At 47.3% G+C, this 27,355-nt stretch overlaps 1 protein-coding gene across 9 annotated transcripts in view; it reads left to right on the forward strand.

The window, feature by feature from the left end:
- Positions 1-26,774, forward strand: part of LOC102938560 (SRSF protein kinase 3) — a 68,554-nt gene extending 41,780 nt beyond the window's left edge. For all 9 annotated transcript variants that reach the window (XM_043552456.1, XM_043552455.1, XM_037905410.2 and 6 more), the window contains 8 exons: positions 3,297-3,384; positions 3,824-3,930; positions 11,431-11,593; positions 15,975-16,057; positions 16,559-16,666; positions 17,188-17,257; positions 17,357-17,449; positions 25,576-26,774. In XM_043552456.1, the coding sequence (XP_043408391.1) occupies positions 3,297-3,384; positions 3,824-3,930; positions 11,431-11,593; positions 15,975-16,057; positions 16,559-16,666; positions 17,188-17,257; positions 17,357-17,449; positions 25,576-25,832 (969 nt within the window). In that variant the 3' untranslated portion in view covers positions 25,833-26,774. The remainder of the gene's footprint in view (positions 1-3,296; positions 3,385-3,823; positions 3,931-11,430; positions 11,594-15,974; positions 16,058-16,558; positions 16,667-17,187; positions 17,258-17,356; positions 17,450-25,575) is intronic.
- Positions 26,775-27,355: the final 581 nt, after the last annotated feature.

The following is a 27,355-nucleotide window of genomic DNA, read 5'->3' on the forward strand; positions in this document are numbered from 1 at the left end:
CTTCCTCTTCCTCCATCCCGTAGTCCTTACTCTCACTATTCACAGGGTGAGCTGAGCTGTTCCACTCTGGCCTCATTCCTGCAAGCTGCTCTAGACATCCAATAAAACAAACCAAGGGAGAGCCTCAGGGTGGAGGATCTCCACCTTTGCAACAGGAAAAAATGGAAATATTGCTCCTCCTCGTCAAAGGTATTTAGGTGCCTAAATGGAAGATCTGGGTCATTGTCTTTAAATGAAAAGCTCGTCTGGGAAGGGGGATATTCTGTGTTTGTACAGTACCTAGCACAATGGTCTCCTAGGCGCTATGGCAATACAAATAATTTATAACTTTTGCAAAAAGTGTATAATGCAGCAAAAAGTATAACAAGACACTAAGCATGTAGCCTGAGTTTCTTTGTGTGCTCATGCATATCTCATCCATTAAAGTTGGTATAGTGATGTCACTATTTGTTCCTGAAGATGACCTGAACTTTTAGGTCTGTGGTGGTGGTGACAAGTCTTAGGACTTGTCTACATACAGAAGTTGCACCAGTTAATTTAAATTGGCTTCGTTAAACCAGTGCAACTTTTTGTCTGGACTTTATGGTAGTGGTTTAGTTTGGGCTGGTAAATTTACAGGCCTAGAGTTAAACTGATATAAGACAGGTTTATAGTGATATGAGTCCACCCACAAAGTTGCAACAACTTAATTATATTGGTATAAAATCGCCCCTTTAGGTATATTGATATAACTTTGTTTGTAGACCTGGTCTTAGTCTTAACTTAGAAATAGTTTTGTTTGAAATCCTTTCTATTTAGCAGCGTAGCAGACCATAATTCTCCAGTACTAGGCCTGGGAGATGTTACAAGGAGGGCTGTCAATTAATCGCAGTGAACTCACGCGATTAACTCAAAAAAATTAATCGCGATTAATTGCACTGTTAAAATATAGAATACCAATTGAAATGTATTAAATATTTTTGATGTTTTTCTACATTTTTAAATATCAATTTCAGTTACACCACAGAATACAAAGTTTACAATGCTCATTTTATATTATTTTTATTACAAATATTTGCATTGTAAAAATGATAAAAGAAATAGTATTTTTCAATTCACCTCTTACAAGTACTGTCATGCAATCTCTTTATCATGAAAGTACAACGTACAAATGTGTAGGGGTTTTTGTTACATAACTGCACTCAAAAACAAAACAATGTAAAACTTTAGAGCCTACCAAGTCCACTCAGTCCTACTTCTTGTTCAGCCAATCGCTAAAAGAAACAAATTTGTTTACATTTTATGGGAGATAATGCTGCCTGCTTCTTGTTTACAATAGCACCTGAAAGTGAGAACAGGCGTTTGCATGGCACTGTGGTAGCCGGTGTCGCAAGATATTTACATGCCCGATACGCTAAAGATTCATATGTCACTTCATGGTTCAGCCATTGTTCCAGAGGACATGCTTCCATGCTGGTGACGCTCGTTAAAAGAATAATGCGTTAATTAAATTTGTGACTGAACTCCTTGGGGGAGAATTGTATGTCTCCGGCTCTGTTTTACCCGCATTCTGCCATATATTTCATATTATAGCAGTCTCAGATGATGACCCAGCACATGTTGTTCGTTTTAAGAACACTTCCACGGCAAGTCTGACAAAATGCAAAGAAGACACCAATGTAAAATCTCTAAAGATAGCTACAGCACTCAACCCAAGATTTAAGAATTTGAAGTGCTTTCCAAATTCTGAGAGGGATGAGGTGTGGCGCATGCTTTCAGAAGTCTTAAAATAGCAACACTCTGATGCAGAAACTACAGAACCTAAATCACCAAAAATGAAAATCAACCTTGTGCTGGTGACATTTGACTCAGATGATGAAAATGAACATGCGTTGGTCCACACTGCTCTGGATTGTTATCAAGCAAAACCCGTCATCAGCATGGACGCATGACCTCTGAATGGTGGTTGAAGCATGAAGGGACATATGAATCTTTAGCGCATCTGGCGTGTAAATATCTTGCGACACCAGCTACCAGAGTGCCGTGCAAACGCCTGTTCTCACTTTCAGGTGCTATTGTAAACAAGAAGCAGGCAGCATTTCTTCTGCAAATGTAAATGAGCTTGTTTGTATGAGTGATTGGCTGAACAAGAAGTAGGATTGATTGGACTTGTAGGCTCTAAAGTTTTACATTGTTTTATTTTTGAATGCAGGGTTTTTTGTACATAATTCTACATTTGTAAATTCAACTTTCATGATGAAGAGATTGCCCCACGGTGCTTGTATTAGGTGAAATGAAATGCTTTTTTACAGTGCAAATATTTGTAATCAAAAATAAACAGAAAGTGAGCTACTGTACACTTTGTATTCTGTGTTGTAATTGAAATCAATATATTTGAAAATGTGGAAAACAAAAAAAAATTAAATGGTATTCTAGTCATCTTTTTAATCGCGCGACAGCCCTAATTACAAGAAAATATTTAGGGGAGCTATAAGTTTCTAAAAGGAAACGTGCCAACATGCTGACATATTTTTCACTGGACCAACAGAATTTGTTATACCCAGATGATGGGCCAAAAATTCTAATTTTCAGGTTCTTGAAGTGATACCATTTTTATTATTTGTTACCTGCACTGCAGTAGTTTCTAGATATCTCATCCTCATTGTGCTAGGTGCTGTACAAACAAACAGCAAAGAGATGGCCCCTGCCCCAACAAGCTTACAATATAAACATAAGCCAAGAGAGAATAACTGGATGGGGGTACACAAACAAGGAAATAATGAGACAATTCTGATGATAAGCTGTGGTCATGTGGAAAAACAACCTTTCCATATATGTGGGAAATACCCTTGGAAGGGAGTCAGTTGTGATGGCTTTAGTGGTGGTAAGTACCCCAGAGTGGGATTGTCAGGAAATATCTGAGCTGATCAGACAGCTAAGCTATTTATGGGGAATTGTGTCTACCCTTCACCTGGGATACGGCTGGATAATTATGAGGAAATTCACCATCAGGGATCGGACTCCGCTAATGTAATTGGTGTTCAATTCCCTCATTGTTGGGTTTCACCAAAAGAACATACATGAAAGCATCCAAATTAAGCAACCATCCACAAACAAAATACCCCAAGCAGAGCTATTAGCCCCAAAAAAGTGGAGAGACTTACTATAGAATCCACTAGGGACCTTGATATCGATTTTTACATGGAAGAGGCTCAGATATTATGGTGGTGGATGGCAGGATAAAATGCAGAGAGCGAGAGAGAGAGACCCGATACATGTATTCCACTAAATAAGAGGTTTTTTTTGACCACTCTCAGGTGAGCAGCATGAAGAAGAAGGACCGGGCAGGGAAGAATATTATCCATTGTTTAGATGACTTTAAAATGATTGGAGCAAATGGCTTCCATATCCTTCAGCTAAGAATAGTGGCTTTCTCTGTTTGCAGTGCCATCAGCCAGACAGAATGCTATGCTGTTGAAAAGACTGGCTGTGTCCGTGTGGGAGGGATGGGCCTGGAATTGGGAGCAAGGGGCCAGCCTGGGGTATGTAGAATGGCAGCTGGGAGTGCAAGAGAGGGGCTGGACTCGGGGGGGGGGGGGGGGGGGGGATGGGGACTGGGTGTGGGAGCGAAGGACTAGCTGAGGGGGCATAGGATGGCAGCTGAGAGCGGGGGCCAGTCTGGGGGGCATAGGATGGCACTGGGAGTGGGAGCCAGGGGCCAGCCTGGGGAGTGGGGTGTAGGAAGGCAGCTGGGAGCGAGGGGTTGGCTGTGGCTTGTCTAGTTAACATCAAAGTGAGTGGGGATAGCATTCTCTCTCTCTCAGTGAATCCCTGACTTTCCTACATGTGTGCTTGGTATTTGAGTTGCTGGGCCCTTCTCTGCGATGTCTGATGAGGAGCCATGGAGCCCAGGGTCTCCCCTTGCCCTTTGTGAAAAAAGCCCTACAGGAGGTGAGAGCTCGGAGCACTGGAAGGGTGAGGACACAGGGAGCGGGGTGGGGGAGGCCTGGGGGTAGAGAGGATAGCTGGGCAGATTGGGGGTGCAGTGAAGGAACCTTTTAGAACACTCAGGATTATTTTACTAAAGCATAAAATCCAAATGTGGTTTTGTCCCAAATTTAAATACAATTCCGGTGAGATGGAGATCATTTCCCTACCCAATTACACACCTGCCCTCTCACATACACATCTTAGGCTAGTATGTTTTTGTCTTCCAGTGAAGAGGACTGGAATAGCTAACGATATACTGGTTGGATTTGTCTGCAGTTTATTCCAGTGTGATTAAAATAAACCACAGAGGAACAGACCAAAAGGGTCAAACCTGTTACAAGGAAGTACTGGCCCGTCGTCCCTTCAGGGAAGAAAACAAAAAGTAAAAATGTGACATAAATCCAAGGAAGAACAAACAGAGCAAGAGCTGTGCCCAGGTCTCATCTCTTGGGCTAGCAGGACCAGTTGCGAGTCTTCCAAACCGGTACAGCCATATCCGCCCAACAGAGCTCGAACGAAGCAGCCTCAGGTTGCAGAAACAGACCCGGAGGCACTACTGAGGCACTTCTTTATGTATTAAACTGATGTGTGCTGTTACTGTGCATGACAAAACAACTTCCTCGTCCTGCTCCAGAGGTGCCTGCACTTCAGTGGCAGAAATAAGCTCTGACTAGATTTATTTGTCAAACGCATCAGGACTTTTTGCTATGAAAAGTCAATAAAAATCCAAGATATTTTTAAGACATTACCAAATTAGTTAACAAAAATACCAAAATGATGAAATAACTAAAAAGCTGGTTTCAGAGTAACAGCTGTGTTAGTCTGTATTCGCAAAAAGAAAAGGAGTACTTGTGGCACCTTAGAGACTAACCAATTTATTTGAGCATAAGCTTTCGTGAGCTACAGCTCACTTCATCGGATGCATACTGTGGAAACTGCAGAAGACATTATATACACAGAGACCATGAAACAATACCTCCTCCCACCCCACTCTCCTGCTGGTAATAGCTTATCTAAAGTGATCACTCTCCTTACAATGTGTATGATAATCAAGGTGGGCCATTTCCAGCACAAATCCAGGTTTTCTCACCCTCCGCCCCCCCCCCCCCACAAACTCACTCTCCTGCTGGTAATAGCCCAGCCAAAGTGACCACTCTCCCTACAATGTGCATGATAATCAAGGTGGGCCATTTCCAGCACAAATCCAGGTTTTCTCACCCCCCCCCCCCAAAAAACACACACACACAAACTCACTCTCCTGCTGGTAATAGCTTATCCAAAGCGACCACTCTCCCTACAATGTGCATGATAATCAAGGTGGGCCATTTCCAGCACAAATCCAGGTTTTCTCACCCCCCACCCCCACCCCCATACACACACAAACTCACTCTCCTGCTGGTAATAGCTCATCCAAAGTGACCACTCTCCCTACAATGTGCATGATAATCAAGGTGGGCTATTTCCAGCACAAATCCAGGTTTTCTCACCCCCCCCCCCCGCCCCCCCCCCCAAACTCACTCTCCTGCTGGCAATAGCTCATCCAAACTGACCACTCTCCTTACAATGTGTATGATAATCAAGGTGGGCCATTTCCAGCATAAATCCAAGTTTAACCAGAACGTTTGAAGGGGGGGGGGGCGGGGGGAGGACAAAACAAGGGGAAATAGGCTACCTTGCATAATGACTTAGCCACTCCCAGTCTCTATTTAAGCCTAAATTAATAGTATCCAATTTGCAAATGAATTCCAATTCAGCAGTTTCTCCCTGGAGTCTGGATTTGAAGTTTTTTTGTTGTAAGATAGCGACCTTCATGTCTGTAATTGCGTGACCAGAGAGATTGAAGTGTTCTCCGACTGGTTTATGAATGTTATAATTCTTGACATCTGATTTGTGTCCATTTATTCTTTTACATAGAGACTGTCCAGTTTGACCAATGTACATGGCAGAGGGGCATTGCTGGCACATGATGGCATATATCACATTGGTGGATGTGCAGGTGAACGAGCCTCTGATAGTGTGGCTGATGTTATTAGGCCCTGTGATGGTGTCCCCTGAATAGATATGTGGGCACAGTTGGCAACGGGCTTTGTTGCAAGGGTAGGTTCCTGGGTTAGTGGTTCTGTTGTGTGGTATGTGGTTGTTGGTGAGTATTTGCTTCAGGTTGGGGAGCTGTCTGTAGGCAAGGACTGGCCTGTCTCCCAAGATCTGTGAGAGTGTTGGGTCATCCTTTAGGATAGGTTGTAGATCCTTAATAATGCGTTGGAGGGGTTTTAGTTGGGGGTTGAAGGTGACGGCTAGTGGCGTTCTGTTATTTTCTTTGTTAGGCCTGTCCTGTAGTAGGTGACTTCTGGGAACTCTTCTGGCTCTATCAATCTGTTTCTTCACTTCCGCAGGTGGGTACTGTAGTTGTAAGAATGCTTGATAGAGATCTTGTAGGTGTTTGTCTCTGTCTGAGGGGTTGGAGCAAATGCAGTTGTATCGCAGAGCTTGGCTGTAGACGATGGATCATGTGGTGTGGTCAGGGTGAAAGCTGGAGGCATGTAGGTAGGAATAGTGGTCAGTAGGTTTCCGGTATAGGGTGGTGTTTATGTGACCATTGTTTATTAGCACTGTAGTGTCCAGGAAGTGGATCTCTTGTGTGGACTGGACCAGGCTGAGGTTGATGGTGGGATGGAAATTGTTGAAATCATGGTGGAATTCCTCAAGGGCTTCTTTTCCATGGGTCCAGATGATGAAGATGTCATCAATATAGCGCAAGTAGAGTAGGGGCATTAGGGGACGAGAGCTGAGGAAGCGTTGTTCTAAATCAGCCATAAAAATGTTGGCATACTGTGGGGCCATGCGGGTACCCATAGCAGTGCCGCTGATCTGAAGGTATACATTGTCCCCAAATGCAAAATAGTTATGGGTAAGGACAAAGTCACAAAGTTCAGCCACCAGCCCTACTATCAGAGGCTTGTTCACCTGCACATCCACCAATGTGATATATGCCATCATGTGCCAGCAATGCCCCTCTGCCATGTACATTGGTCAAACTGGACAGTCTCTACGTAAAAGAATAAATGGACACAAATCAGATGTCAAGAATTATAACATTCATAAACCAGTCGGAGAACACTTCAATCTCTCTGGTCACGCAATTACAGACATGAAGGTCGCTATCTTACAATAAAAAAACTTCAAATCCAGACTCCAGCGAGAAATTGCTGAATTGGAATTCATTTGCAAATTGGATACTATTAATTTAGGCTTAAATAGAGACTGGGAGTGGCTAAGTCATTATGCAAGGTAGCCTATTTCCCCTTGTTTTTTCCTACCCCCCCCCCAGACGTTCTGGTTAAACTTGGATTTATGCTGGAAATGGCCCACCTTGATTATCATACACATTGTAAGGAGAGTGGTCAGTTTGGATGAGCTATTGCCAGCAGGAGAGTGAGTTGGGGGGGGGGCGGAGGGGGGGTGAAAAAACCTGGATTTGTGCTGGAAATGGCCCACCTTGATTATCATGCACATTGTAGGGAGAGTAGTCACTTTGGCTGGGCTATTACCAGCAGGAGAGTGAGTTTGTGTGTGGCGGGGGGGCGGAGGGTGAGAAAACCTGGATTTGTGCTGGAAATGGCCCAACTTGATTATCATAGACATTGTAAGGAGAGTGATCACTTTAGATAAGCTATTGCCAGCAGGAGAGTGGGGTGGGAAGAGGTATTGTTTCATGGTCTCTGTGTATATAATGTCTTCTGCAGTTTCCACAGTATGCATCCGATGAAGTGAGCTGTAGCTCACGAAAGCTTATGCTCAAATAAATTGGTTAGTCTCTAAGGTGCCACAAGTACTCCTTTTCTTTTAACTAAAAAGCTGTTAGCTAACAGGAAATACAAGTATATGTTTTAACCTGAATTGTGTGGCAGTACCTAACGTTAAAATGCATACGGTGAAAAGAATCAATGTCCTTACGTGACCTTTGGGTTGCCTAGCCTAGCCTAACCCCTAATTTTACTGGAATTTTAAAAGAGCTGCTTATTCAGATTTCAGTGGTCTTTTGTAGACCGGTGCCTGGGAAATTCACTACTGATATTCGCAAAAAGAAAAGGAGTACTTGTGGCACCATAGAGACTAACCAATTTATTTGAGCATAAGCTTTCGTGAGCTACAGCTCACTCTCAGGTGCCACAAGTACTCCTTTTCTTTTTGCGAATACAGACTAACACGGCTGCTACTCTGAAACCTGTCACTACTGATATTGTTGAGGTTGCAGGTTGCAAAGTGACATATTTAGAAAGTTGGTTCAGCTCAGAATAGTCAGTATTATGGAGTGTTACTTCACTGAGCAACTCTTGAAAATTAATCTGCTGCCCACAGGGACACATGAAACAAACCTGCCTGTCACCCATACCGTCTGTTGACATAAGAACCTCCATCTGGCTGCTGTAGCTTTGACAACATCATGGAAAATTCTTTTTTTCCTCCCTCCACAATTAAAAATCTGCTATTGAAAGCTGACTTCAGTGTGCAGTCATAGCCAGCACTGAAAGCAAGATACACAGGGAGACCACTTAGTTAAGCAGTCTTGAGTTGGCTCCAGTTTGACTGTGAGGTTTGTCTATATAGCTTTCTTCATGGTATTACAAATTGCTAGCACTTTGCTTCATAGCACTCTCTTTCCTTCCACGCAACACGACCAGAGGCCTGGGCTGCAACAAGTGCCATGGCTGAATGATATTTTCATTCAGGGAGTAATCCCCCATGCTCTGATCAGAACCACAATCTTTCTCCATCCTCCACATAGTCTTGGTATTTTACTTAAACAAACATGCCAGAAACGACGTTTCTTACACAGCGTCCATGAGCTGCTAGGGAATGGAAAAGGCTAACAGAGATCTCAAAGTTCAGTTACAACCACATGGTACATCTCAGAACTCTTGAGTTTTTCTGTGATCCACTTGTCAAGATGTCAGAGGAACATTTGCTACCTAAGCACCCCAGCCTCTTCCAGAGGCTTGGTGTAGATGAAGTGGACTCTTCCTCCTTTAGCCTGTTTCTCAAATAGCATCTGAAACCCTCTATGGATGGGAATTAAGAGGCCATCTTACTCTGAATTAATTCCTGCTCCCATGGGAAAATTCATCTGAACATCTTGGAACTAACAAGCTGTGTGCTCAACTTCACTCAAACGTTGCTTCTCATTGTATCCCTTCCTCCATCCTTTGTCTACTTAAGATCTTGGGACAGGAACCTTTGTTTTCATACCTGTCTGTAAAGTGCTAAGCAAACTAATTCTTATTACTAGAGTTAGGGACTGCTGAGGTGGCATTTTCCTTCTGTTCCCTCCATTTGAAGTGGGTTAGGTACTCTTCCCCCCCACAAATTATCTTTGAGGCTGAAATTTCTCCTTATTTGATGTGCAGCCCAAAAAGTGGTTTATTTCGAACGTGTTAAGAAAATCTGTCAACACGTGACTTAACAGAGTGTAAAACAGGACTTTTCAGTAGCCATTCTGCTGCTACTGATATTATATTTGGCTAACTCAGAAACAATGTCTTGTGAGTATCAGTGAGTCTGTTAAAACCTTCATTTCCTAATCAATGTTCATTAGTGGGTTATTCTCCATGTGTAGAGTATGTTTTCTTCCCAAACAGTTAAGTCCCTAAATTCTTGACTCTTCAGACTCTCCATGCTCCATAACAAGGTATCCTTTTCCTGCAGCGATGAACCGTTGTCCTTCTCTTTTCCCCACACACTTTAACTAACTCTATATATTCTTGTTTGGGTCTCTCCCCAATACCATTGCAGGTTTTATTTCTACTTATTTGTAATATGGTAGTGCCTAGAGACCAAGGCCCCTTTGTGCTAGGTACTGTAAAAACCTATATAACAAAGAGAAAGTCCCTGTCTCAAAAAGCTTACAATCTAAGTGTAAGATTACAGACAACAGATTGATGCAACAAACAGTTGTGGGTGAGGCTAGAGAGACCAAGAAACAATGAGATGATGTTGGTCAGCATGATAATTAGTGATCACAAATCTGAGCCAGTTCATGAAAAGCCATGTCTTGTTGCTTACGTTTTTCCTGGTCAAATTATATCCTTTTGCACCTTAATTACAGTGTCCCCAGCCACTTCCTTATGAGTGATTGTAATACTTCTTTCCACTGCACCTTGCTGCTTGGTTCCCCAAAATCTACTCTCTTTGTACGAGTGCAATGTGGGAGTTCCCCATTTCTCACTAGGCTAAATCCAAGTAGCTCAGACGTCACCTCTTTCCTTCTAGGTCCTATGATGAAACCATTAGTTGTATCACACCACTTGCTCCCATAATGCCCCTCTAGCCAGTCAAGGTAGGTAAGGTAAGACAAACTTCTGCCAGTATTTCTCTGCTGACAGCCCTATGCGGTCTAGGACGGCTGCCTTCACCACCTAGTCCTTGGCCTGGTCGTTGCTCAGTACCATATAGGCGGCTTGAGCCTTGCCGGCCACATCCCATCCCATCCCATCCACATCCCATCCGGCACCCATGGCTACCCACTCAAAGGTACAAAGAAAGGTGTCCGGGTCATCGGCCATCTTACATAGGCCTAACACCGTTGCGCGGGTGCCCTCACCTCCCAGGGGATTCACCAGTCTTTGTAGGAGCTGCTGCTGCACATTGACCTGCTCCTTTATAAAGTCCTGGAGAGTTTTCTGTTGCTCCGCCTGCCAGGTGAGTAAGGCCTGCCTCTCTAGCTGGTGGGATTGCTGGAAGGCTTGCAGTGCCTTCCACATCTTCTCCTGTTGCTTTGCTAGCCACTGCAGGGTTTCCTCCATCTCTGAGCCGCCAAGTTTTTGTGCTGGCTTCAGATCCCGGACAAGCCCCAGGTATAGCAAGGTGCATGTTGGGCCCCTCTGTTTTCGGCCCCTGTTGCCCTCTCCAGTCAGTCAGGAACACCTCAACTTGATGCAACACCAGTGTTCTTTATTTCCACTTGTTTTCCCGCCACCACTTTCCACCAATGTACAGGTTTCGCAGCCAACTGCAGGCCTGGTCAGCAACAAACCAGAAGACTCCCACCTCCCTCTGTGCCGTGCCTGGCCTGGCCTGGCCTCCAGCTTCCTCCCAGCCTTTATAGCCCTGGCTAATGAGGCTGGCAGGTACTGCCTGTTTACCAGGTAGACACCGGGCTATTCACCCAGCCCCAATCCATTCCCCTTGATTGAGGCTGGAGTGACAGGGGCTGAGTAAATCCTTCTCACTCAGCACCCTGTCACAGATGCTGACTCCAAGCAGATGCATGGGATTCCCTATATTGGGATGGCCTCCTTCAGAATTTTCCATGTCATCTGTGTCTCATTCTTCATAAACATCAGAATCTGTGTGAAACACCAAGTCTATTATGTTGGACTCTTTCCTTTGTGACATCACCTAAAGCTGCTCCTAGGAGTGGTCTCTGCATTCCTGATTGTTAATCACTGTCTGTGGTTCATACAGGTACTGGCAGGGCTGCAGTTCCTGCATACCAATTGTCGGATTATCCACACAGACATCAAGCCAGAGAACATCTTGCTGCAGGTGGATGAAGAGAGTCTCCAGAAGCTTCTGCATGACACAGCTGCCTGGATCCAAAGCATAGATGTGGGCCTAAAGAAACCAGGTAGGCTGGAAAGGGTAAAGATTTGCAGAGTTTAGTACAGAAAGTGGGACTCATACAGGTGCTAGGATTCCTGCGAGGAACAAGAACATTCCTGCTTACTGCACCCCAACTTCAGCCTATGGAGACTTCGTACCAAGCGTAAATATACAGTTGGAGAAATTCCTCCACTGGCTGGTAAGAGGCCATTGGCCTAGATGACCCTGTATTGGCAGGCCTTTTCCACCTCTAGTTTCCAGGAGTAAGCCCATCTGTCTCATATACCAATCACTCAAATCCCAGTCTAGGTCTGTTTGTGCATAGACATACTGCTGCAGATGGGTTTGTGTGTAGGAACAACTGGAAAATTATGAGCATTTGCTGATACTGTACATTTCCATCACTTCTGAGCAATTACTCACAGCCTTACAGTACAATACAGGTCCACCTTTTATAGCACTTTTCGTGCTAACTGTAACCCAAAGTACTTTGTTTTAACCATGCAAAGGCCCATCTCCAGTATTGGATGTTTAAAGGAGACCATGCTCTTCTTCAGGCTTATATAGGCATGCAATGACTTCTCAGGGTCTCTTCATCTCAGTGCTTCCTCTGGTTGTGGATAGTACCTATGTAACTCAATGGGCTAATGTTTTTTTCCTGTGTCCTCTTTCACCTGGGGCAGTCTGTGAGCCCTGAAGTCAGTGCAGATAGACCAACAGCCTTCATAAACAGCAAATGCTGGAAAATAAAGCCCTCCCTTGTTTTTTTTTGTTTGGGTGGAGGTTTTTTCTTTTTTTTTCTTTATGCACTGGCTTCTGTGACTTTAAAATAAAACATTCTCATTTGTGACTTCTATTTTCTCCAAGACAGTTTAACAGCAGCCACAGTCAAGATCAAACTCCTGTTTCACAAAGCTCAATGTCCTGGCATCAAGAGCTGCTGGGACAGGCTCTCGTGTCTCAGAGAGTACAGTTATCCCAATAAATGTCTCTGCCTGACCGGGGCACCAGCAAGGCCCAGTTGCTTTCCATTAGTCCCATCAAAATTGACGAAGTAGGAATTCCTATCCAGCTACTCTTTGCCCAGTTAAATTTATCACCATAGATCTGAGAACCATGTCTGACAACCAGAATATCAGAAACAGAGAGGGGGATTGTATTGGCACAGGAATGGAAACAAATCTGATCTGCTGAAAGGGAGCAGCAGCCTCAAAACTGTGCAATTCATGGGGACATCACAATGAGATGGACACACAGCTCCCCCTGCTATTCTGACTCAGTTGATGCCCCTCAATCCAGCCCTGCAGCATCTCCTCCCACTCCCTCCTACAGATCTGCTGATGCCTTTTACTCCTGCTCACACATATACACAGCTCTATCACTGCAAACTAGTCCTCACTTGTGGTCCAGACAGTCACATTTGACAAGAAATCTTCAGAGGAGAACATCTAGTTCATGTTCTCAGTGTGTTAAACTATTCCGTTCTATTCTGTTCTATTTAGGTTCTTATTCTGAGAACGCTACTTCCTTTCTAAAAAATAATGATGAGGGGTCCTTGTGGCACCTTAGAGACTAACAAATTTATTTGGGCATAAGCTTCCTTGGGCTAAAACCCACTTCATCAGATGAATGGAGTGGAAAATACAGTAGAGAGGTATAAATACACAGCATTTGAAAAGATTGGAGTTGCCTTACCAAGTGGGGGTCATGGCTAATGAGCCAATTCAGTGAAGGTGAGAATAGCCCACTTCCACCTTAACTGAATTGGCTCGTTAGCACTGACCCCCCACTTGGTAAGGTAACTCCCATCTTTTCATATGCTGTGTATTTATATCTCTCTACTGCATTTTCCATTCCATGCATCTGATGAAGTAGGTTTTAGCCCACAAAAGCTTATGCCCAAATAAATGTGTTAATCTCTAAGGTGCCACAAGGACTCCTCGTTGTTTTTGCTGACACAGACTCTACCACTCTAAATCCTACTTCCTTTCTGTAATTTAAACACAACACCAGCACTTATAGTCTGAGTCTTTGCACCAGAGATATTCCTCACCTTCTAGGAATGATCTGGGAGATGTAACACATTTTATGTCAGAGCTTGTCTCACGGTGCTGCTGTTTCATGGACCTAATGTTCTGGGGTGAATGGTGACACTAAATTATTGACAGATTTTTGCTTGAATCAGGCTTGCATGATAGTGTATGACATATTAACCAGCACTTCATTGTAAAGTAACATAATCTGGAAGATATTTGAGGGAAAGGGATGTCTTTTCCAAGATAAAAGTCAAAAGAGAGGAAGGTGATCAGGAACAGTCAACATAGATTCACCAACAGCAAGTCATGCCTGACCTACCTGATTGCCTTCTGTGATGAGATAACTGGCTCTGTGGATATGAGGAAAGCGGTGGATGTGATATATCTTGACTTTAGCAAAGCTTTTGATATGATCTCCCACCGTATTTTTGCCAGCAAGATAAAAAAATATGGATTGGATGAATGGATTATAAGGTGGATAGAAAGCTGGCTAGATTGTTGGGCTCTACGGGTAGTGATCAATGGCTCGATGTCTAGTTGGCAGCCGGTATCAAGTGGAGTGCCCCAGGGGTTGATCCGGGAGCCAGTTTTGTTCAACAGCTTTGTTAATGATCTGGATGATGGGATGAATTGCACCCTCAGCAAGTTCGCAGATGACACTAAGCTGGGGGGAGAGGTAGATACGCTGGAGGGTAGGGATAGGGTGCAGAGTGACCTAGACAAATTAGAGGATTGGGCCAAAAGAAACCTGATGAGGTTCAACAAGGACAAGTGCAGAGTCCTGCACTTAGGGCGGAAGAATCCCATGCACCGCTACAGGCTGGGGACCGACTGGCTAAGCAGCAGTTCTGCAGAAAAGGACCTGGGGATTACAGTGGACAAGAAGCTGGATATGAGTCAGCAGGGTGCCCTTGTTGCCAAGAAGGCCAGCAGCATATTGGGCTGTATTAGTGGGAGCTTTGCCAGCAGATCGAGGGAAGTGATTATTCCCCTCTATTCGGCACTGGTGAGGCCACACTTGGAGTATTGTGTCCAGTTTTGGTCTCCCCACTACAGAAGGGATGTGGACAAATTGGAGAGAGTCCAGCTGTGAGCAATGAAAATGATTAGGGGCCTGGGGTACATGACTTATGAGGAGAGACTGAGGGAACTGGGGTTATTTAGTCTGCAGACGAGAAGAGTGAGGGGGGATTTGATTGCAGCCTTCAATTACCTGAAGGGGGGGTTCCAAAGAAGATGGAGCTCGGCTGTTCTCAGTGGTGGCAGATGACAGAACGAGGAGTAATGGTCTCAAGTTGCAGTGAGGGAGGTCTAGGTTGGATATTAGGAAACACTATTTCACTAGGACGGTGGTGAAGCACTGGAATGGTGGAATCTCCATCCTTAGAGGTTTTTTAGACCTGGCTTGACAAAGCCCTGGCTGGGATGATTTAGTTGGGGGTTTGTCCTGCTTTGAGCAGGAGGTTGGACTAGATGGCCTCCTGAGGTCTCTTCCAACCCTGATATTCTATGATTCTGTGAAAAGGTAGCTGGTCGCCTTTCAGTTGTCTGGCAGACAGAATCTGCTCTGAAGTCAGTACCCTGGAGGGGTCATATTTCCTCTGGCTGATGTTGTCAGAGGAGAAAAGCCAGTGCTGTGGCTCTGGTCTGAGGGACTCAGTAGGGAGTGCTCTTTGCTGAGTCAGCGTTGGCCCCAGTGCCCCAGCTCGGGGGTAAGGGCACTGTGACGCGGCGTGGGTGAGTGACTGAGTAGAGGGCACTCTTCCCTCTCAGTTGGTGCTGACCCCAATGCTCCGCTTCAGACAACGACAGGCTGTTCTTCTAAAATCCTCTTGCCGATCTAACTGGATACCAGATTCTTCTTCGTGTCCTCTCCTAAGCACATAGAAGTTTCAGTGGTAGGTAAAGAGGAATCACCTCTCTGTAAAGCATTGTAGGATCCTTTGGGCTGAAAGACATTAGATAAAGGCAAAAACATACATGAATGATCTGTGTTGAATGATATACCTGTTAGTTTGGAGACAGAGAGACAAGGGTGATGAGGTAATATCTTTTATTGGTCTGACTTCTGTTGGTGAGAGAGACAAGCTTTGGAGCTACACAGAGCTCTTCCTCAGGTCTGGGAAAGGTACTCAGGGAGTCACAGCTAAATACAAGATCAATCAGATAGTTTAGCTTACGCGCTTAGCACATATTCTAAGGGATCATTTAAGGTGAAGTGGCCTGATAACCCCCTGAGTCATAGGACAAAAGGGGGATTAGTGGGTTACAGATTGTTGTAATAAACCATAAATCCAGTGTCTGTCTTAAAACCATGATTTATTGTATCTAGCAAAGTTGTGAATTTAAGCTCTGTTTTTTCTCATTCAGGAATTCTTGCCAATCAATTGGATCATTGCAATATAATGAAAATGGGAGTGAAAATTGCAGACCTAGGCAGCGCATGCTGGACCGTGAGTCAGTTTCAGCTCTGACCCCCCCATGATAAAGGAGGCTGTTCTCTCTTTTCTGACTCTGATCTTGGTGTCTGTCCATCACTGTACATCTCCTTGAAAAGTTTTATTGCAGTGTGTGCTGTGAAAGAGAGAGTGATTTCATCTTGTAATGTGTGTATTTGTCCTCTGCACTCCCAGCTCAGAGCTGAGCTCTATACTCTGGGTCATGCTGCATGCTTTAGACAAGGTTGTATGTGCATACAGTTAGCTTCTACAGCTAGGAATGTCAAACAATGTCAATCCAGTAGAAATGTCTAATCATGAAGAGAATGAAGGGAAATCACACCAGGTGTTGTGGGGTTCAGAATGTAGATCTGCTGTATCCTGCATGAGATTGGGTATGTGCATTCAGCACGTTCCATCCATGGTTTGTCACACTGTGTCCTGGACTTTGCTGTGATTTTCTTTGTTTTTAATCAGTTGTGAACCACTAGCCATAGTCTGTCCTTTCTGTTTCAGTACAAGCCCCTTTCCAAAGAGATCCAGACCCAGCCATACCGAGCCCTGGAAGTTCTTCTTGGGTTAGATTACAGCACTCCTGCAGATATCTGGAGCACAGCCTGCCTGGTAGGGACTCTCAGCCCAATGGACATGGTGACTGCAGTTTACCACAGATGTGAACATGAATGACACACCAGCAACCCTGCGAAAATATCTGTCTGCAGCCATTAATTTATCTTACTGCATTTGGGAGTAAGAAAAATCTTGTCTGAAGAAGTCATGTTATTAAAAATAGGCACTCTGCAAATACCAACTTCTGTTCAAAGTTGTACTGCAGATAAACCTCCTCTTAATTGTCTTGTCCCTATATTATTACAAGGCAATTAATATCCTATATATGGAACCTAACATATGTCAGATTGAACCAGATACACACTGAGATTTACCCAGGCAACGGGGAATGTGATGTCTGTGGTGGCAGATCACCTGCAGGTGTTTCCATATCTTGGGAACATTCCTGTGTCATGGAGTATTGGAGAAGTGAAGAATGGGGTGGTGCTGAGGGAGTGGAGGGACTGGTGAAGAATGACTCTCTTGGCTGTCTGGCTTGGGCACTGAGTTGGATTAATAGGCTATTTCATTTCCAGGCATTTGAAATGGCGACCGGCAACCTCCTTTTTGAACCTCAGGCTGGGAAATATTTCTCCAGAGATGATGGTAGGATTCTGTCATCTTCAGTGACTTTATTGATGACATGGTCATAAAATCTAAATATCCAGCTTCTCATTTTCCCCCATTCTCTCTCTCTCTCTCTAGATCATGTTGCTCGTATCATTGAACTCCTGGGAAGAATTCCTCCTAAAATTGCTTTCTCCTGGAAACAGTCATCAAAATTCTTCAGCGGACAAGGTGAAAATAGGAGCTGGGGAGCTATCCAGAGAGGCAGAGGCGCTGACTCTGTGGGTGCTCCAGGGCTGGAGCACCCATGGGGAAAAAATGATGGGTGCTGAGCACCCACCGACAGCCTCCCTATCCCCCACCTCCCCTTCCCCCCAGTGCCCTATCCGTATCAGTGCCTCCTGCCCACCAGTGGGCCCTGCCAATCAGCGCTTCCCCCTCCCACCTGCCTGCTGCAATCAGCTGTTTCGCAGCATGCAGGAGGCTGGGGGGAGGAAGGGGAGGAGCAAGGACATGGCACACTCGAGGGAGGGGTGGAACGGGGCGGGAAGAGTCACAGCAGGGGTGGGAAGATGTGGGGCAGGGCAGAGGTGTGGCCTTGGAGACAGGGGTGGAGTGGGGGTGGGGCCTAGGGCAGAACCAGGGGTCAAGAACCCCCCGGCACAATGGAAAGTCGCCACCTGTGCAGAAGGGAGCAGATCTCTGACCCACCCCTAAATAACTTGCTCTTTGAAAAACAAACAAAAAGCTATCTTAAGCAAAGCTCTCTGTTATCAGGGAGGAGAGCTGAAGACTCCATGAAGTCCTCTAGGACCTTGCTATGTCAACCTATTGACGGATGCCAGTACAAAATTCTAAAGTTGGTAGCATTTTCTTAGTCCAGTGAGGACTAAGAAATATCCCAAAAGGACCGAGAGAGAGAGTAGAAACGGGATGAAAATAATTAAATGAGAGTCAAGCTGGAAGAAGCCTGAAATTCAGGAATTATGCTGAGAGAGGACAAGCACATTCTCTTCCCAGCTCCGCCCCCTTTTCCTCCAGCCCAGTCTGTCTAAAATGCGCCCTCTCGTCTGTTTGAATCTCTTTGCTGCCTCTCCTTTGGCTCATCAAGTTTAAACATTTTGTCCTTGACTCCAAGGCCCTATCTAACACTGTCCCTCCCCACTTTCCCACTTAGTCTCTTACTATGTTCCTTTCTCCACTCAGCCAGTGAAACAGCCTCAAAGGACCTGCCACTAATATTTTTCTCTCACTACCATTTCTGTGCCTTTTTAGTGCTCTATCATGCTCCCATATCTGGGAGAACCTCCAAATATTGGTCTGACAGTCCCCTCCCAGCTCATTCAGGTCCCTCTTGAAGGCTCATTCTCCTTCGAATGCTTGCTCATGTCAATTCCTTTCTAAGTGTGTGCGCGCCCACGTGTGTGGGCGTCAGAGATTTTTGCCGTAGCAGTATCCTTAGGGTCAGCAGTGGCGCTCCCTTGAGTGCCATGCTCATGCCTTAGTATATCAGGCGCCTCCAGCCCTACACCCTCTCAGTTGCTCCTGTGGTGGTTAGTTGGAGAACCTTTCATTGCATCACAAGGGTTAGCGGTTTCCTCTCTACTGACTTGAGTCTTAAGGCCTTGTAAATAGTTTGTTTATAGTAGAAAGAACGAGGAGTACTTGTGGCACCTTAGAGACTAACAAATTGATTTGAGCATAAGCTTTTGTGGGCTAAAGCCCACTTCATCAGATGCATGTAGTGGAAAATACAGTAGGAAGACACTCACACTCACACACACTCACACACCATGAAAAAATGGGGGTTGCCATACCAGCTCTAACGAGACCAATCATTTATAGTAGTTGTAGTTGTTAAGTGTAGTTAAGTAGTTAGCAGTTAGAGTCCCCCCCAGGCGGGGCATGCCCCGGTCTCTGGGTTTAACCCCTGTGCAGATTGAAACAGGCCTAGGCCAGTAAGTGATCCCCACAGCAGCTGCCTCAACTGCTTGGGAGAATCACAAGTGAAGGACAAGTGCTGTATTTGTAAAAACTTTCAGCCCAGGACTCAGAGGGAGCAGGATATTCGTTTGCAGGTTCTCCTCATGGAGACGTGCCCGTCATCCAGATTCCAAGCTGTCCCACCGAGACTCACCGAGTACCTCGGTCTCAGTCACAGCACACCCCCAGCCGTGAGCTCCACCTGGCACCGCTCCCTACCACCTGTTCCCAAAAAGAAAGCAAGGAAGCCTGGTTCCCTGGCACCAGACAAGAAGGGCCATGGGACATAGGGCAAAGGACCCAGTTCAGGCTGCCCAGCCACTCCAGAGCCATGTGGACGTGCCTCCCTGGTCGGGGCCTTTAGCCCCTTAAAGGATCAACCACCGACTCCCGAAAGTGGTATAGGACCCAAACTCCTGACGGGATTGACTCCTTCCTAAGATCCGAGAGAGCACAGGCCTCTACCCGTGCCACCAACACAGCATGTGCCAAAGGAAGGGCAAAGGTTCCCTATGGGGGCAAGCCAGCCGCTAAGACCCCTCAAGGGGCATTGGAGCGCCACTGATCCCTCGAGACAAGACAGTGCTCTCTACCTCCATGCCGCAGATCACTGGAGTCACAGCCCGGATCCTCTCAGGCTCACCCTTGGTCACCGGCGCCGCGATCACAGTCCCTGCTGTCTCGAGGCGGATCACCTAGAGGGAGGCGCCTGTCTCCATACTACCAGCACCATTTGTCCTCCCAACGGTCATCCTCTTGGCACAGATCTCCGTTGCCTGCCCTGTGGGAGCACTCCCCGTCACATCTCTGGTCCCCCTGGCACCGGTCCCCTCGATACCGGCACCGATCCTCTCGCTCCGGGCACTGGTCTCCAGCAGCGACAGTCAGCAGGCAGATTCAGGCGTCGACAGCCCCATCACGGTCACTGGAAGGGGATTCCACTGGTATGGAAGAGCAGTTCAGCCCCTCACCTAAACTCCACTGGTGCAATTGGGCACCTGAGGCCGCATCGACATCGATGGCACCACTTTGGCAGCACGGCCAGTGGCCAGCGCAGTGGCCTTATTGGAGCATGTGGGGAGTGCCGGTCATGTTGATGCCTTCTTTGCACCGCACATCTGCCGCCGCCTTGGAGCAACAGTTGGTGGCACTGACGGCACCGGGCTAGGTCAGTGCATGAGGCATGCCCTTTGGCAGCCCGTCTAGGGCCTGCAAGGAGAAGGGATGTGGACATAAGTTTCAACCGCTGCCGCCGCCCTTCCTCCTCCCACTTGCCTGCACAGTCCACCCCAGCAAAGCATCTCAGGGGTCGGAAGCACTCATTTCAAGAGGGCGCTCAAGAGCGATGTCCCAGTCAACTCCCAGGATCCATCCCGTTCTTTCCTCAACCGACTTCGTCCCTAGCACTCGGCCTGGGCATGGGTCACCTCAGACCGCTGGGTGCTGGACACAGTGTCAAAGGATACACCCTGCAGTTTTCGGCTACCCCTCTCTCTCACCTCCCCTCCTTCCCATCCCTCTTCAGGGACCCTTCTCATGAGCAACTCCTTGTTTATGAGTCGAGAACCCCCTGTGCCTGGGGGCAGTGAGGAGATCCCTCACAACATGACAGGAAAGGGGTTCCACTCCCACTACTTCCTCATCCCGAAAGCAAAAGGGGGCCTCAGACCCATTTTGGACCTGCAGCGCCTCAGCAAGTCTCTCAAGAAGTTGAAGTTTTGCATGGTTTCCCTGGCCTCCATCATCCCCTCCCTGGATCCAGGAGACTGATATGCCTCCCTTGACCTGAAGGATGGTTATTTCCATATTCCAAGGTCTCAGGCATTTCGTCTGTTTTATAGTGGGCGGACGCCATTTCCAATTCACTGCGCTCCCCTTTGGCCTCTCATCGGTCCCAAGGGTCTTCACAAAATGTATGGCGCCAGTGGACGCTTACCTGAGATGTCGAGGGGTCCAGGTCTTTGCATATCTCAATAACGGGCTTATCAAGGGCAGGTCTCAGGAACAAGTGCAGAGAAGCCTTGATCTGCCATGACCTGGGCCTGCTGGTAAATGAGAAAAAATCCACCTTAAGGCCAGTCCAACGCATAGAGTTCATGGGGCGGTTCTCAACTCCACGTGAGCCAGAGCCTTCCTTCCAGAGGCATGTTTTCAGGCCATGTAGGACCTGATCTCCCATGTGAAGAACCACCCGCTCACCACGGCTCATACCTGCCCACAGTTGTTGGGCCACATGGCCGCCTGTACATATGGAGTCAGTCGTGCCCAGCTCCACCTCCAGCCTCTGCAAGTGTGGCTGGTGTCGGTTTACATCCCCAACAGGCATGACCTAGACTGGGTAGTCAGGGTGCCGCATCACATCCTATTGTCCCTGGAATGGTGGATGAGCCCTGGGTTGGTGTTGCAGGGAGTTCCCTTCACAGCTGTGTCCCCTTTACTGACCCTGGTCTCCGATGCTTCGGACCTGGGCTGGGGAGCCCCCCTGGGCAAGCTCAGCACTCAAGGCCACCAGCTGCGAGACGATCTGGCCCTCCACATCAAGGTCAGGCAACTCAGGGGCAAGTGGTGCAGGTCCTGACAGACAATACTGCAACGATGTATTACATCAAGAGGCAGGGCAAAGCCAGGCCTTTGACAAGAAGCTCCCAGCCTTTGGGACTTCTGTGAGCGGCAGGCCATTCATCTGGTAGCTGCATATCTGCCCAGGAGCAGGATTGTGTTTGCTGATCGCCTCAACAGGACCTTCTCGTCTCACCACGAGTGATCGCTCCATCTGGAGGCTGCCAGTATGATCTTCCGGAAGTGGGGAACTCCCCCAGTGGACTTGTTCGCGTCCCGTCAGAACAGGAAATGCCACATGTTCTGTTCACTCTGGGAGATGGATGGAGTTCCCTGTCAGATGCTTTCCTGCTCCTGTGGTCAAGGGCCCTGATGTATGCCTTCCTGCCAGTGCCATTGATCCACAGAGTCCTCCTGAAGATCAAACAGTACAGGGTGAAGGTTATCCTGATGGCCCCCAAGTGGCTTTGCCAGCACTGATTCGGCACGCTGCTGGACCTTGCGGTAGCTGCCCCCTTTCTGGCTGGACCTGCTGTCCCAGAACCATGGCAGTCTTCTGCTCCCGAACCTGGTGGTGTTGTACTTGACAGCATGGCTACTGCATGGCTGAATGTGGATGAGTGGGAATGCTCGGCCCAGGTTCAACAGGCTTTGTTGGGTAGCAGAAAACCCTCCCCAGAGCGACTTACTTGGCCAAGTGGAAAAGGTTCATGTGTTGGGCTTCAGAACGACGCATCCAGGCTGAGCAGGCCTTGCTGCAGGTTATTCTGGAATATCTTCGTACCTCAAACTCCAGGGCTTGTCCCTGTCATCAGTCAGGATCCACCTGGCCACTATTTTGGCTTTCCACCCTCCGTTCCAAGGCAGGTCGGTCTTCGCTCATGACATGACAGCCCGGTTTTTGAAAGGTCTGGAGTGTCTCTACCCTCTGTGACAGGGTCGGGCCAGATGGGTACAGGAGAGTGACAGAAGGTAGATATATTAGCCCCAAGTTAAGTAGGTCCCTTTTCCCTGGGTAAGGAACTTTCTGGAAACAATTAAGGCAGACAGGCTGATTAGAACACCTGCAGTCAATAAAGAAGCTGCTAGAATCAATTAAGGCAGGCTAATCAGGACACCCTGGGTTTAAAAAGGAGTTCACTTCAGTTTGAGGCACATGCAAGGAGCTGGGAGCAAGAGGTGCAAGAAGCTGAGAGGGAGAAGGCATACTACTGGAAGACTGAGAAGTACAAGCATTACCAGACATCAGGAGGAAGGTCCTGTGGTGAGAATAAAGAAGGTGTCGGGAGGAGGCCATGGGGAAATAGCCCAGGGAGTTGTAGCTGTCACGCAGCTGTTACAGGAGCCATTGTAGACAGCTGCATTCCACAGGGCCGTGGGCTGGAACCCGCAGTAGAGGGCGGGCCTGGGTTCCCCCCATCCCCTCAACTCCCTACTTGATACCGGAGGAGTTGAACTGGATTGTGGGTTCCACCAGAGGTGAAGGTCTCTGGCCTGTTCCCCGATCCACTAGGTGGATCAGCAGAGACTGCGGGGATTGTTCTTCTTCCTTTCCCCATGCCTGGCCAGTGATGAGGCTAAGTGAGTGAACGGCAGATTTGAGCCACGGAAGTGGCCAAACTGAGGGCTGCCATGAACCTCTGAGGTGAGCAAACCCGCCAATAAGCACAGGACCCACCAAGGCAAAGGAGGAACTTTGTCACACCTCACATCCGGGAGCTTGTCCTTCTTGGGACTTGAATCTCATGCTGTCGAGGCTCATGGGGTCTCTCTTTGAACCTCTGGCTTCCTGCTCTCTTCTCCTTCTCTCCTGGAAGATGCAGTAATGTCTGCTCACAGGGTGTCTGAGATCAGGGCTCTTATTTTAGAACCGCCCAACATATTCTACCAGAATAAGGTCCAGCTGCGACTGCACTCAGTGTTCCTGTGCAAGATAGTTTTCCAGTTCATACTGGCCCGGACATATATTTGCCTGTCTTCTTCCTGAAGCCTCATAAATCGGAAAAGGAATGCAGGTTGCACACGCTGGACGTCGGGAGGGTGCTGGCCTTCTATATCGACAGGACGAGGCTGTTTCGCAAGTCAACGCAGCTGTTCATTGCAGTGGCAGACAGGATGAAAGGTTGCCCAGTGTCTGCTCAAAGAATTTCATCCTGAATCACAGCCTGCATCCGCTAATGCTACGAGCTAGCGAATGTGCCTTCACTGGCAATAGTCATAGCGCACTCAACTAGAGTGCAAGTGTCAAAAGTGACCTTCTTGGCTCAGGTGCCCATCTAAGAGATCTGTAGAGCTGCTACCTGCTTGTCTGTCCATACATTTACATTCCATTGTGCGCTTACCCAGCAGGCCCAGGACGATGCTGGCTTTGGCAGAGCAGTGCTGCAAGCTGCAAGACCATGAACCCTGAGCCCATCTCCATTGGCACTGCTTGTGAGTCACCTAGAATGGCATCGACATGAGCAAGCACTTGAAGAAGAAAAAAAGGTTACCTACCTTTTGGTAACTGTTGTTCTTCAAGATGTTGCTCATGTCCATTCCATTACCCGCCCTCCTGCCCCTCTGTTGGAGTTGCAAGAAGGAAATGAGGGGGTATAGGGCCGGCGCATGATATACAATAGACACGGGAGCACCACTGCCAACTAGTGTTCCCTCTAATTTTTCCCCACCCATGTGTGAAATGAATTTTATGTGCTATGGAGGTGATGTGTGACAGAGGGTTGGGGTGCAGGTGTGTGAGGGCTCCGGCTGGAGGTGTGGGCTCTGGGGTGGGGCTGGGCATGAGGGGCTCAGGGCTGGGGCAGAGGATTGGGTGCAGGGGCCTCTCCAGCTGCACCTGGATCCCAGGCCGGGCTGGGCTGCCCTGGCCGCGGCAGATCTGGGCTTCAGCAGAGTTGGTGCCAGGGGAGGGGTCCACCGGCTGCGGCAGGTTGGCAGCCGGGCTAGGTGGAGGCTGGGGAAGGGGCGTCCCTCCCCCGGCTGCGGCAGGTCCCCGTGGCGGTTCCCTGAGCGTCTACACGGCGCTAAGTAGGTTGCGGCTGCGCAGCTTACAGTGAACTTAGCTGCTGACCCTTCGGATACCGCTAAGGCAAAAATCTCCAACAACTGCGCACATGGGCACATGCACACCTAGAATGGAATAGACATGAGCAAAACATCTTGAAGAACAACAGTTACGAAAAGGTAGGTAACCATTTTTTTTCCTTCCATGGTGCCAACAAGAACTAAGTCAAAAGATAGTCATTATTTATATTTTTCTCATTAATTGTGTATATTTGTAAATTTAACTGACCCATTGGGTACTGCCCGTGCCTAACCTAACTTACTGCATGCTCTTTAGGCAAGGACTGTGTCTTCTGTCTTCTGTTAAGTGTCTACCAGACTTCTGGACCTGTAAAAGCAATAATCATAATAAAGAAATTATACATGAGTTTGCAGTGAGATATGGCAACAAAAAAGGGCCAGTGCATTTTTGGGCTGCATTCACAGAGGCGTCACGGAGCAGGGAGGTGATGGTCTCTGACTTTATGGCCCCTGGTGTGACTGCATTTAAAATATTTAATTCACTTTTGGGCATATTATCACCAGAGCAATCTTGACATACTGGGGGGAGTTCAAAGATCAGCACAACTGGCTGACAGGTGGCACCTTACAGGTATCGAGTAAGTATAAAGAGTGAAGAGCAGGAGAATTATTTAAGGTGGTACAGGGAGAATCCAGAAGGAGGTGGTGTGTAAGAAAGCAGCAAGAGGAGAGGGATTTAGGAGGTTTTTATACTCAATGGTGAAGTATTGTGCTTATGTCGTCTTTGGCAGGTGCTCTCTTACGGATTTCCAGGCTTTTCCCCTGCAGTCTGTACAACACCCTAATGGACAGATACAACTGGACAAAGCATGAGGCCGCTCCATTTACTAGCTTCCTTCTGCCAATGCTGGAATACATACCAGCCAAACGGACAACAGCACTGAAATGCCTTCAACACCCATGGCTGAGTAACCAGTGTCCAGATCAGCCTTGTGACTCTTTCTCTGGAGATGGAACACAGAAAATAAGTTTATTCCACAGGACATAGAACTATACCAGATGGCAAATCTGTTGAAGATGCAGGCCATAGAATTCATAGTGGAATTCAAGCATTGGCAGCCTTTCTCTCTCCCACTGTGTTCCTGTCCTTCACCAGGCTCCATTTCCCCAACACCATAATCCAAGCAGCCTGATTGAGTCTCGCGCTCTTTCCTCAGCAGCTTGTCATCTGTTCCTATGGATCCATCGCCTCTGTTCCTGAACCTAGGTGCTTTTACTCCCTTACTTTCCCATTTATTGCCACATCTATGAACCTGCCACCAATCTGTCTATGGAGATGGCACAACTCAACTTCCATATTGGTTTCTGCAGAAGCTAGACTTCCATTAAAAGAAAAGTTAGGTTTCTAGTCCTCTGTGCAGAGATCTCTAGCCTGCTGCCTGCTGAATGTAGAAAGACACAAATAGCTAATGCTGTAGCCTTCTCCCTCAGCAGATATAGAAGAGCTAAGCACACTGGAACCACTGTAGCTTCTCTGAATCAGAGTACAAGCAGTGCGAGGAGGCTCCATAAAGGGGTTTCATGGTCCGACAGTGGTACTGCTGGAAGCAGATCTTTAGGCCTAACCCCCTAACCAAGTAGGGAATGTTCATGGGCTCCATCAGTTACTCTAGATTTGGAGAAGCTGCCAGGCTTTGGGAAGGATTTCTTTCCCCTCAAATCTTAAATTCTGTGAGAAAAGCCCCTTTGCTTGACTTTTGCCTGGGGCAGGAATGAGGAAGAGAGGGGACCCGCAAGTCTTTTAGTGTGAACTATCTAATACAGCAGTTCTCAAACTGGAGTCCGCGAGTCATGTCCAGGACCGCCAGCCCCGCCAATCAACTCCTCCCCATTTCTCCCAGTACCTCCTGCAGGCCGCAGAACAGCTGTTCAGTGGTGTGCAGGAGGTGCTGGGAGGGAAGGGGAGGAGCGGGGATGGGGCTCACTTGGGGGATGGGGTGGAAAGAGGCAGGGAAGAGGAGGGGTGGGGGTGTGAAGATGAGGGGGGGACTTGGGGGAAGGGTAGGGGTGGGGCTTGGGGCTGGGCTGGGATTGAGCACCCTGGGGAAAATTAGAAGCCAGCTTGGGGGTCTGTGAAAAATTTTAAATTAAAATGGGGGTCCTTGGGTTGCTAAAGTTTGAGAACCGGTGATCTAGTACATTTTGATGATGGGTGTTAACTCTGACTCTAATGATGGTGAGTTGCATGTCAACACTGTTAACTATTTCCGTGCTGATCATTTTATCAATATTACTCAGCTCCTCTGGGATTACAGGTAGGATGGGGAGGAGAAGAGAACTACCTTCTCTCCCCTTATCTGATCCCAGTACTGCCCTCCCTGATGCCATTTCCACAGCCCAGTTACCACATCTGTGGATGCTTCTGTCTCACTGGCCATCCAGGTACCATTGCATTTGCTGAAGCTTTCTCAGTTGGATCCTGCATCAAAGGATATTCCAGCTATTTTAGCTGCAGTATCTCATCTTTATATTTGTATGTTGTTTACCTTAAGCAGGCCTAATTCTGAAAAG

This window comes from Chelonia mydas, chromosome 7 (assembly GCF_015237465.2).
Source record: "Chelonia mydas isolate rCheMyd1 chromosome 7, rCheMyd1.pri.v2, whole genome shotgun sequence".
In the NCBI taxonomy this organism is placed as follows: domain Eukaryota; kingdom Metazoa; phylum Chordata; order Testudines; family Cheloniidae; genus Chelonia; species Chelonia mydas.